Source organism: Panthera pardus, unplaced genomic scaffold (genome assembly GCF_024362965.1).
Source record: "Panthera pardus isolate Hobbes unplaced genomic scaffold, ASM2436296v1 HiC_scaffold_16, whole genome shotgun sequence".
Classification (NCBI taxonomy): Eukaryota; Metazoa; Chordata; class Mammalia; order Carnivora; family Felidae; genus Panthera; species Panthera pardus.
The window spans coordinates 120,442,256-120,455,590 of NW_026526721.1; the positions used below are offsets into that span (position 1 = coordinate 120,442,256).

General features: G+C 36.1%; 1 protein-coding gene across 5 annotated transcripts in view; it reads left to right on the forward strand.

Moving 5' to 3' along the window:
• GK5 (glycerol kinase 5) overlaps positions 1-13,335 on the forward strand; it is an 80,048-nt gene that overhangs the window by 51,562 nt on the left and 15,151 nt on the right. For 4 of the 5 annotated variants that reach the window (XM_019438470.2, XM_019438468.2, XM_019438460.2 and 1 more), the window contains 2 exons: positions 436-540; positions 12,322-12,416. In XM_019438470.2, coding sequence (XP_019294015.1) covers positions 436-540; positions 12,322-12,416 — 200 coding nt within the window. The remainder of the gene's footprint in view (positions 1-435; positions 541-12,321; positions 12,417-13,335) is intronic. The other variant, XM_019438466.2, reaches the window with a different exon arrangement.

The following is a 13,335-nucleotide window of genomic DNA, read 5'->3' on the forward strand; positions in this document are numbered from 1 at the left end:
ACTCAGTTTATTCTCACAGTAGCTCTCTGAGGTAGACCATTTTACAATTGAGGAAACTAAGGCTAAGAGGTTAGAAATTTGTGAGACCACTGACTTCAGAGCCACTTTGCTATTTTTTTAAATTTTTTTAAATGTTTATTTATTTTTGAGACAGGGAGAGACAGAGCATGAACGGGGGACGGTCAGAGAGAGAGGGAGACACAGAATCTGAAACAGGCCTCAGGCTCTGAGCTGTCAGCACAGAGCCCGATGCAGGGCTCGAACTCATGGACCGCGAGATCATGACCTGAGCCGAAGTCGGATACTTAACCAACTGAGCCACCCAGGCACCCTGCCACTTTGCTATTTTTTAAGAAAATCAAATTGTTCTACTGTAGTCATCTCTGGATGAATTATCTATTTATATTTGACTTACACTGTTTCTTTGTTTCTAAGGCTTTTATCCACTAATTGGGTGGAAGATTGGGCAAGAAGTTGTATGCTTAGCTGAAAGCAATGCAGGAGACACTGGTACAGTCATAAAATGGGCTCAACAATTAGGTAAGTCATCTTATAAACAGATTTCATAGGCCGCACTTAAAGAATTCAAGAATGCCATAGGACTACAGATCAGTAGGGAATGAATGGATTGTTCAAATGAGACATAAAAGGAACTAGAAAATATAGGGCATTATTTTATTATACTGGGATAGTAAAAGGCTAGGCATTAAGGCCAGATACCATAAAGAAAAAGAATAATAAATTTATATAAATTATTAGAATGTGTAAGGAGAAGGATGCCATAAGCAAAGTTAAAAAACAACTTGGTAAGAACAATTTGTAGCATACGTCAGAAAAATTAATAAAGATGACGAAAAAAAGTGGGGGTACCTGGCTGGCTCAGTCAGTTAAGTGTCTGGCTCGTAATTAGGGCCCAAGTCATGATCTCGTGGTCATGAGATGGAGGTCTGTGTCAGGCAGTGTGGACCCTGCTTTGGATTCTCTCTCTCTGCTCCTCCCCAAGCTTGCATGCTCTGTCTCTCTGTCTCTCTCTGTCTCTCTCTCCCTCTCTCTCTCAAAGTAAATAAATAAACTTAAAAAAAATGACAAAAATGGACAAAGGACAGAAGTACAGATATCACAAATCAAATAACTATTAAAAAATGCTATTCAGAGTCACATGGCTGCTCTGTCAGAAGAGCTTGTGACTGTTGATCTCAGGGTCTTGAGTTCAAGCCCCACACAGGGTGTAGAGATTACTAAAAAACAAAACAAAACAAAACAAAAAAAAATGCAATTCAATTCAATAATCAAAGAAATACACATCTAAAAACTGATGTCACCTGTAATTGGCAGAGATTACTAAGTAGTTTGATGATGGTCAGTATTGGTGGGAATATAGAGAAAAAAACTCTTCTTGTTTTCCTTTGTGATGAATGTTTTTTTAATGTTTATTTATTTTTTTTTTGAGAGAGAGAGTGCAAGCTGGGAAGGGGCAGAAAGACAGATGGAGACAGAGAATCTGAAGCAGGCTCCAGGCCCTGAGCTGTCAGCACAGAGCCTGATGCAGGGCCCGAACCCATGAACCACAAGATCATGACCTGAGCCAAAGTTGGAGGCCCAACCAACTGAGCCACCCAGGCACCCCTCCTTTGTGATGAATATTAACTGGTGTGGCCTTCCTGGAGGACAAGCAAGCAATATGTGTCAATTTATAGAGTGCAGACCCTTTGGCCTCATTCTATTCTTTGTTTCCTAAGAAAACAATGGGACAGATATGCAAAGATGTGTACATGCATAGGTGTTTAGTGCAGCAGTTGGAAATAAGTTCCTGTCTAATAATAAAGCATTACAGTATATCCATACAGTGGGACATTGTACAGTCACATGTAACGGTGTAGTTGTATATCTTATTGATGCAGAATGCTGCCTATGGCACATTAAGGAGGGGATGAAGCAGTTGCAGAACAGTCTATGTAAATATTTTTTGCTTTTATTTTACAGTTCTATTGAGATATAATCCACAAACCAAATAATTCACCTATTTGAGGTGTAAAATTCAGTGTTCTTTAGTATGTCTCAGGACGGTGCAACCATCACCACCATCTAATTTTAGAACATTTTTATTCCCCCTAAAAGAAACCTCCGTATGCACTGGCATTGACTTCCTGTTCTATCCACCTCCCCTCAGCTACCATGGATCTACTTTCTGTCTCTATGGATTTGCCTCTTCTGGACATTTCGTGTGGATAGAATCAAACAATATGTGGCATCTTGTAACTGCCATCTTTTACTCATCATAACATTGCAAAGTTCACCCATGTCATGGCATATATCAGTACTTATTTCTTTTTATTGCTGAATATTCCATTATATGGAAGTACCAGAATTTATTTATTCATTCATCAGATGATGGACATTTAGGTTGTTTCCACTTTTTAGCTATTGTGATTGATGAACAGCCTGTGTATTACATAGCCATGTTTCTCTGCTGTGCCCCAGTAACACAGGTCAGGGGACATTTTTTCCCTAGCAGTATCACTTTTAATTGCTACACGTCACATCTGCTTGCTCCGGGCTATCCCCTAAGACTTCCCCATGCTCATTTAAAATTACCGAGGACTCTTATTTACTAGAAATAAGGAAACCGATTCCTCTCTGGTTATCTTCCCAAGAGAGATAACATATCCTTCATTAGAGAGAATGAGATAAGCATTTTCTCACATGTGAACTAATTTTAGGGAGTGAACAGATACATGTTACTGGTGGTGAATAGGATCTTAGTTCATGATCCTGTCTCTCTCTCCTCCTGGGGAAGAGAAGTGTGGCTTCCTGCTGAAGCTGAAGTGAAACCCAGCAAGAACTGAAGCCTTGAGTTCTCAAGTAGACAATGCAGGCCCAGGGTCTGTAGAGGGCACTACCTGAGTGTTATTGGTGAAAATACTAGACGCTGCTAAAGACACTCTAGATGTTTTCTATGGATCCAGCCTGCTGAGCCAGGAGAAAATCCCCTTATCATTTGGAGAAGAAAGGTGGCCTGGCGAATCCCTGGGTGAGCCTACCAAATGACATCAGTACTGTTTGGTCTGCACTGCCCCTCTTCCAATCTGAGTGGGGAGGCCTAATACTTTCTCATATCTCCAGAAACCAGAGAGCCAAGGTTCACTCCCCTACCTCTCATTGCCTGATAACCCCATAAGCCTGACCTGAAAGAGAGCACAGTGTAGGAGCATATAGCGCCCTGAATGGGAGTGACCAAGCTCAACAGGTAGCTCCTATGCAGGCAGAGAGGATGGGAGAAACAGAAGATTAAAATAACACCAACAAAAGTCAAACTTAAAGGGATGAAAGAAAATATTACAAAGAAATGTCTGGAAAACATAAAGAGTTTTGAGGAACAAAACCAAGATATGTAAAATGTAAAACGAAATACTAACAAAACAAAAAATAGTGCTGAAAATGCAAATAGGAATCAGGGAATATTTAAAAACAAAGAAGAGGAAACAAATAGAAGATAAAACTAAGAGGTAAGAGATACAGAGGAAAGATAAGAGAAAAAAATATGTGAATACTAGTCTTTTGTGGCATATGAAAATGTAATTATGGAAATGGAGTTATAAAAATGTAAAAATTGAAGCAACAAATTGGAAATAAATTTCCATGAGCAGAAGAAAGACCTTACTACACAGACGGAAATAGCTTACCAAGTTGAAAAAAAAAAAGATAAACTAAGACAGTCCTATGTGTATGAATTATCTGATTCCCAAGAATAAAGAAAAGCTTCAAGATAGGAAGAGCCATTTATTTCTAAAGAAAAAAACTAGACTGGCATGGAAGTAGTTGTAAAATTTAGAAAGTGGAACATGTACATATTAGGAAAAAGATCAAGGAGTCAATAATCTGGTGCCAGGCTAAGATAGCATTCATATTAAGTACAAAAAGGACATTTTCTGGCCATGCAGCATATACTTTCTGAGGAAATTACCCAAGGAGGTACTCTAGCCAAAAGAAAATAGAGCAAAGATCTCAACATGGGCAAAGCAAAGTATATAATAAATAAGGTGTTTTTCAAAAAATAACGTTTTTTATTCCCCAGTAGCAGGCCAGATTTTGTTCTTTATTATTTGAATTGGTCTTATACCAAACTGATAAAAGACATCTTACTGTAATATAAAATCTTTATTTTTGTACATTAGGAACATAATGTACAAAAATCTCTTTAAGAGATTGAAATTAACACTAAAAAGAGCCTCTAATTAAACTAGACTTAAATATTTTATGTGTTGTTCTATAGAAACTTTTCTGTTAAAAGTTTCAAAATGTATCCTGTTTTTGTTTGTTTATTTGTTTTTCCCTTCTTCCCATAAATGAGTTTAATTCCATGGTGTATAACTTCTGGGGTAAAGTGCTGGTCAAGAATAGACCACAAAGTGTGCATTTTTTCTGTTCTTCATTTTTTCTTTCTGTTCATTTATATTTTCATTTCAAGTTCAAGGAAATCTCTTTCTAAACACATATGCGTGGGTGCGCACACACATGCACACACACACACACACACACACACACACACACACACACACACAAATCCTTTTCTCAGTTCCATACTTTGAAAAGCAATAGAGTGGAACATCTCATCCTATTATGTAATATGGTTAGAAATGAATAGCAAAAACAATATATAAATGGTACTTAGCCACATGGAAATTTGAAATGTCTTTTCTTGAGTAGCATAGGGCCAAGGAAAACATTTGAAACATAATTTGATAGTGTCCAAAAAATATAGAAAATAACTATAATTCTGTAAGAACAGTACTTAGATGAAAATGATGAATCCTTATTAATAAGAAAAAGGAGAGAAGCATAATAAACTTCCCAGCCAAATAGTATAAGGATATACAAATTATAAAACTGAGAAATGATAAATAGTAAAAATTAATAAACTAAATCTCTTTTTAAAATATCCAAGACTTGGTACCTTATATATGTTTCACTGGGAATATATACAGTGAGGCATATAGTGAGAGAGAGATAAAAATGAGAACTCTTTTAACTGTTCATTTTGAAATAATTTCAAACTTAAAGTTGTAAAAATAGCAGAAAAACTTTTGTATACCCTTTGCCCCATATTTGCTTTTTTTTTTATTTTATTTTTTAAAGTAATCTCTACACCCAACACGAGGCTTGAATGAATGTACAACCCTGAGATTAAAGTTACACTTTCCACCAACCAGGCACCCCCCAGATTTGCTGGTTTTTAATGTTTTACCGTGATTGCTTTATCGGTCTACCTACCATCCATCCATCTATCCCATATGCTGTGGGATAGATAAATATCTTTTTAAAAAAATTGTTTTAATGTTTATTTATTTTTGAGAGAGAGAGACAGAGAGTGGAGGGGTGGAGGCAGAGAGAGAAGGAGACACAGAGTCTGAAGGAGGCTCCAGTCTCTTAGCTGTCAGCACAGAGCCTGATGTGGGGCTTGAACTCACAGACCGCAAGATCATGATCTGAGCTGAAGTCAGATACTTAACCAACTGAGCCACCCAGGTGCCCTTAGATAAATATCTTTATAATTTCCTGAGCTCTTTAAGAATCTACTGCATGCATCATGCTCCTTTCCCTGTAGTACTTCATGGTGCATTTCCTAAGAACAAGAATATTCTCTTACTTATCTAAAGTATGTTTATAAACTTGAGAAAAATTAACATTGGCTATACTGTAATACTTAAAAAATTTTTTTTAATTTAATTTTTTTTATTTTATAGAGGGAACAAGCAGGGGAGAGGGGCAGAGGAGGAGAGAGAGAGAAGAATCTTATGCAGGCTTCATGCTGAGCCGGGTTGGATCCCACGACTATAGGATCATGACCTGAGCTGAAATCAAGAGTCAGACGCTCAACCAACCGAGCCACCCAGGCACCCCTTATGAAATTTATAATCCCTATTCCAGTTTTGTCAAATGTCCCAACAATGTCTTTCATGGCATTTTTTTTCCCATTACAAGATCGAATCCAAAATTGCTTAATTTCTTTTAATCTGGAACTGTTTCCTCAGCTTTGTTTGTTTTTCATGCCATTGACATTTTTTAAAAATATAGGCCAGTTATTTTCTACAATATCCTTTAATTTGGGTTCTTGTGACTAGATCCATCTTATGTAGTTTTGGCTGATATCATACATAAATGATAACTGTATCCTTCTTAGAATATATACCTGGAGATGCAGGGTGTCCTTTAGTCTTGTTTTGGTTCTATTAAATTTTGTTTATGTGGGGCACCTGGGCGGCTCACTCGGTTAAGTGTCTGACTCTTGATTTTGGCTCAGGTCATGATCTTGTGGTTTATGAGTTTGAGCCCTGCGTTAGGCTCTGTGCTATTAGCACAGAGCCTGTTCAGGATTCTGTCTCTTCCTCTCTCTCTGCCCCTCCCCGCTCATTCATTTCTCTCTCTCTCTCTCTCTCTCTCAATAAATAAATAAACTTAAAAAAATTTTGTTCACATGCATAAGATGTTTCCCAATTTCTCCATTGTATAATTACTGTTTTTACTTTTGTAATAAATAATATGTGGGGAGATACTTTGAAACTAGCTAGATACCCCATTTCTCATCAAATTTCCCCCATCCTCTAAATTTAGCATTCATTGATAATTCTTGCCTGGATCAGTTTTTATTCCAATGGTTGCAAAATGGTGTTTGCTAACTCTATTATCCCTTCCGTGTTTAGTAGTTAGCCTTCTATTGTGCAGTGAAGAGCTTCCACTTCACCCCTTTTATTTACTTATTATCACTATAAACTCATGGTTTCTTATTCAACAGGTTACAAATCTTATAGTTCTTTTTATTTTCATGTTCAGTTTGTCCTGGATTTAACCAGTGAAAATCTTCTCAAATTATCCTCTATGTCTTTAAATGTCCATATCTTTTTTTTTTTTTTTTTTTTAACACTTTATTAGTTTCTGGCACAAGATGTTTTAAGCTCATCTTAGGTTTCTCCTACTCCCTAAGTGGAATTAGCCACTTTCCCAATAAGCCCTAATTCCTATGAGTGGAAAATGGTATTGAAAAATAATGATTGGCAGTGTGCCTGGCTGGCTCAGTTGGTAGAATGAGTGACTCTTGATTTCAGGGTCATGAATTCAAGCCCCACGTTGAGCATGGAGCCTACTTAAAATAATAAGAATAAAATTTAAAAATAAATAAATAAAAGGGCGCCTGGGTGGCTCAGTCAGTTAAGTAATTCTTTTTTTTTCTATTTTTTATAATTTTATTATTATTATTTTTCAACTTAAATCCAAGTTAGTTAACATATAGTGTAATAATGATTTCAGGAATAGAATTTAGTGATTGATCATTTACATATAACTCCAGTATTCATCCCAACAAGTCCCCTCCTTAATGCCCATCACCCATTTAGCCCATCCCCCCACCCAGCTCCAGCAACCCTCAGTTTGTTCTGTGTATTTAAGAGTCTCTTATGGTTTGCCTGCCTCTCTCTTTTTATCTTATTTTTCCTTTCCTTCCCCTATGTTTATCTGTTTTGTATCTTAAATTCCACATATGAGTGAAATCATGATGTTTTGTCTTTCTCTTACTGACTTCACTTAGCATAATATACTCTAGTTCCATCCACATTGTTACAAATGGTGAGATTTCTTTTTTTTTGATTGCCAAGTAATATTCCATTATGTATATATATACCACATTTTCTTTGTGCATTCATCAGTCAGTAGACATTTGGGCTCTATCTATACTTTGGCTATTGTTGATAGTGCTGCTATAAACATTGGGGTGTATGTGCCCCTTCTTTTTCAGGGTTGTTTTGGCTATTCGGGGCCTTTTCTGGTTCCATACAAATTTTAGGATTGTGTGTTCTAGCTGTGTGAAGAATGCTGGTGTTATTTTGATAGGGATTGCATTGAATATGTAGATTGCTTTGGGTAGTATCGACAAGTGTCTGATTCTTGATCTCAGGGTTGTGAGTTCAAGCCCTGTGTTGGGCTCCATGCTGGGTGTCAAGCCTACTTGAATGAATGAATGAATGAATGAATGTAACAGCAGTGATTGGCAGCAGATTTCAACAGGGCTAGAAGTGTGTGTGTGTGTGTGTGTGTGTGTGTGTGTGTTAACAATTTTTGAAATATCACACCTCCAATTCTAGTCTAGCCCCTAAGGGTCTTTGCTTGTCTTTTTATGTTCTATATTTTTATCTCTTCTACATCGAGAATTCTGGCTCCCAACAACATTGATATACATTCATTTACTCTCCCTTGAAATATACACAAAAGATCTTCAGAATTACTAGACTGTCCCACTACAACAAACAATATTTACTCAAGATCCTTTGCAAGTTTTTTTCCCTTTATTTTAAGGGTATATGAGTATATGGTCAAAGAACACTATTCAAAAGTTACTTCGATTAGTTCTTACTCTTCTTCCTTCAGCGATTTTATTAATTTGAAATAGAGTTGAGTTTGTTTCTGTTACCAGTTTTAGTTCCCTCCCCCCTGCATCCTTTTTAAAAACATTATCAATATATATATTTTTAGATTTTTTACTGTTTATTTATTTTGAGAGAGAGATTGAGCATGAGTGAGGTAGGGACTGAGAGATAGGAGGACACAAAGATCCAAAACAGGCTCCAGGCTCCGAGCTGTCAGCACAGAGCCCAACGCAGGGCTTGAATTCAGGAACCATGAGATCATAACTTGAGCCAAAGTTGGACGCTCAACCAACTGAGCCACCCAGGTGCCCCACATTATCAATATATTTTTGATATGGAATTTTAACTTGATTCCCAAAGTCAAACTCATGAAAAAAGATATGCTGAGAGAAGTTGACTCCCTCACCTGTCCCTTCATCTGTCTCCCTACATCTTGTTTTTGGTTTATCCTTTATATTTCTTTTTGCAAAATCATTTGGGATGCATGCTTTGTATTTTCCCTAATTTCTTACATAAAAGGTAAACTATATATGCTCTCTTGTACTTTGCCATTTTTACTTAATAATATATTCTGAGAATTACTTCTCATCAGTTCACAGAGATCTTCTTTATTCTTTTCACAGCTGCACAGTATGTGTATGTACATAGTTTAGCCAGCCAATATCCTGTATTTGGGCACTTAAGTAATTTCCAATACTTTGCAAATACAAATAGGGTGCAATGAATAACCTTGTATATATGGATTTTCTTTTTGTTGGAGGTATGTTTTTACAATAAATTCCCAGAACAGAGATTGCTAAATCAAAAGATAAATACATTGTAATTTTGTTAGACATTGCCAAATTCCTCTTTGTAGGAACTGTGCCATTTTGCATTTCCACCAGAAATTGTTTTTAAACTTTTTTTTACTGTTTGTTTATTTTTGAGAGAGAGAGTGCAGGGGAGGGGCAGAAAGAGAGGGAGACAGAGGATCAGAAGCAGGCTCTGTGCTGACAGCAGAGAGCCTAATGTGGGACTCCAACTTACAAACCTGAGCCTGAGATCATGACCTGAGCCAAAGTTGGACACTTAACCGACTGAGCCACCCAGGTGCCCCTCAGCCAGAAATGTTTGATACTGTTTCCCCATAGCCTCTTTCCTCATTGAATCTTTTACATCAGTGAATGATCTGGTTGGATGAATTACAGAAGTTGGGAACTGAAATAGAAGTCTTACGCATTGTGAAGCTTTTGACCTTTTGCACAGTATCCCCTAAATGGCTCTCATATAAATGGAATCATATAAATGGATATTAGAATCCACAATATTTTATAAATGGAATCCTATAACCAGTTGAGAAGCTTTCTTTTGGTTAATCTAATGCCTTTGAAATTCATCCATGTTTTGTATGTATCAACAGTTCATTTTATTTAATTACTCAGCAATAATCTATGTTATGGATATACCACAGTTTGTTCATCCATTATCCTACTGGAGGACCTGTGGGCTGTTGTTTCCAGTTTTGGGTGATTATAAATAAAACTACTATAAGTATTCATCTACAGGTTTTTATGTGAACATCTGTTTAATTTTTTAAAAATCTTTCTAGGATAAATATCTAAGAATGGGATTGCTGGCTTGTATAAACATGATGTTATATGTGTTATATAAACATACACACAAATAAGTATGAGTTTATCTTTGTAAAACACAAAAACAAAAACCTGCCAAACTGTTTTTGAGAGTGGCCATACCATCTTGCATTCTCACCAGCAGCGTGTGTGTGTGTGTGTGTGTGTGTGTGTGTGTGTGTGTGTGTGTGTTGCTCCAGTGCTTGGTATTGTCATTTTTGTCTGTTTGTTTTTTAATTTTTACAATTCTAATAGGTGTGTAATGTTATCTGTCACTTACTGTCTGTTCCATAGAGACTCCTGAGTCCTGCACCTCAGACCAGAAAGGGGTACTTCTATGGAAGCACTTCATATGTGCACCCAGTGTATAGATCCAAGTGTTAGGTTTTAGGCTGTCCCTGATATCAGAGAAAGTGAAAACAGGAAACTCACCACTGGTGTGGCATTACTTCAAGTTCCCTGCCGGCCTTATTCTTTTGAGTCCTCAGATAGCTTTTCCATGCATTCCGTCAGGATTCTTAGCTGTATTCAGTGGGAGAGACGGAGTGAAATCTGCTTACTCCCAAAGATTTTACATTGTAAGCTCATTTGAGAAGAGTTTAAGTGGAAGATTACTTAGAGAAATTCTTCAAGCAAGTATATTCATTGGAACAGCCAATGAAGAATGTAAATTAACTGTATTTCTTTTTTTTCCTGTTTCTTTGCCTGTCGCCAAAAAACTTTTCCTCAAACCAGCCATCCAGCCATTATTCCAAATTTTGATTGAAAAATTTAGACATTTAGACATGATTTGTTTAAAGTATACATTTAAAAACCAATGTTATTTTTTAATAATTAGTTTTTGAAGTACTAGAGATATTTTGATGTGTTGTATGAACATGTTGACCAAATGAATATGATTTATGGATCTGATAATTCATTTTGAATACAATTTATAGATATTATTGAACTAGCCTTATTAACTTGAGTTTTAACATAGGTGTTTCTTAAACTTTACTCAGTTCTTCATTGTAAGAATAACAAAACATGCAATAAAATTAAAACAATTTTCTTGAGGCTGTACAAAGCCTTCAATATTTACTACGACTGATTCTTGAGCTTTTTCATCTGATCTGTGCTATCTGTCCTACATGCTTATTCAGGAGTCAGTTCACAAACAAGGATATCCAACTGATGAATGAAAAGGATTTCAACTTTGTTAATTAATAAAGAAACACAAAATCAAACCATCATGCAATCCACCAAAATAGCTAAAATGAAAAGCATAGACAGTATCAATTATTGGCAAAAATATGGCATAACTGCAAGTTTCATACTGTTGGCAGGAGCCTTAATTTGGTATAACCACTTTGGAAAATGGTTTGGCACTATCTTCTAAAGTTAGTCCTAAATTTGTAGACCCTAGGACTAGCATTACCATCCCTTGGTATATAACAAACAGAAACATACACATATGTTCACCCAAAAGAATGTCTGAGTGCTCAAAGTGGCCTATGTATATTAGCCCAAAACTAGAAACTAACCAAATGCATATCAGCTGTAGAATAGTTTAATAAATTGTGTATTGTCACACAGTGGAATATTATACAAGGGTAAGAATGAAGTGCAACCACTTTTAACAATATGAATGAATTTCACACGCTTTATGTTAAACAAAAGAAGTTTGTATCTTGATCTGGATGTTGTTTACCTAGGTGTATTCACACTAAAAATTCATCTTGCTGTATACTTGGGATTTGTGCAGTTTTCTACATGTATGTTATACACTTCAGTAAAAATAGTATATTAAATTAATTAGATCTTGATTTTTTTTGTTTGTTTTTTAAAGATTGGCTTTTCATATATCTACCTATTACCGGCCCCTCATTGAACCCATTAGGTGGAGTAGTTTTTCAGTTGTTTCTCTTGGTTACTATAGGTAGATGATTTTTTCCTCAGAAAGCTAGGATTGGTGTTATCTTCAGGAGAATAATTTATTTTAATGCCAAAAAAGCAGAGAATTGATTTTTAAACAGTCCAAATATCTTTAAAGGAAAAAGTAAGTCCTGCTGCATACAGAGCCCATTTAAGAAGACCTTCCATGGGCTCATAAACTATGCAGTGTGAGAGCCCAGATAATACTAGAGCAGATTGGCCTTGGTGTTGATGCTTTCAAGTGAGCGACCTTTCATACTGTATTCATAATAAATGTGGATGCAGGTAAATACTAGTCATATAACATAATTCTATTTGTTCCTCTCCAACCCCTCCATTTCGTTTTAGCATTTTTGTTGTTGTTATTTTTGTTTTTGCAGACCTTTTCACAGATGTTGCTGAGACTGAAAAAATGGCCAAAAGTTTGGAAGATTCTGAAGGAGTCTGTTTTGTTCCATCTTTTAGTGGATTGCAGGTATTTTTTTTTCTTAGTCAATGGCAATTAACAGACATTTCTCTCCTCATACCTACATTTAAAATTATTTATCTGCCACTCCCTTACTTGAAAGTTTGGGCACTGAGCAGTATGAAAGTGAAGGTACATTCCAGGGCTGAGAAGCTGTGATCAAATTTGACAACGTTGAAATTTATCAGAGCCTTGTGCTCCTAAAAAAAACAGTGAACGTTGAGAAATCCTCCTGCTTTTTATGTTCCGAACAGCTTACTGCAGGCAACACTCTGCTGCATATGACTTATAAGATAGACTTGCTGACGATTCCTTTAAAATAACTTATGAGGGGCGCCTGGGTGGCTTCCATGTGAATCTCATGGAAGCATTAATTCCATGAGAAAGCGGAGCAAATTCAACTTAGAACTCTATCCTTATGGAAATGAAAAGTTGGTAGGTTTGGTATAGAACTTTTACATAAGACTTAGCATTATTTTGTCATAACCAAAATTAACCATTTCCCAGTGGGGAAAATGTATCAGTATATTGACATTTTTTACTTAGAAGAAGTTGAGAATTAGAAAAATAATGTTAAGATCTCTCTCTCTCTCTCTCTCTCTCTCTCTCTCTCTCTCACACACACACACACACACACACACACACGTATGGGTATATTGAGCAGTTATAAATTTCATTAACTTTTTTAAAAATCAAATTTTCTTTTGTTTGTGGTGGAGTATTGTTTACTTTGCCTAATCAGAAAGTGAACCCAGTAAGAGAAATGACTTTGTAATATTTGACTTTGTAATTATTTGAAAGATCTATGGATATTGCCTTTGATTTTAGCATATTATTACAAAGGCTTTTTAAAAAACTTTTAAGGTATATTATTATGAACAAAATTCCTTTTTTTGGGAAGCTTATCCTATCCTTTTAATCATTCTTT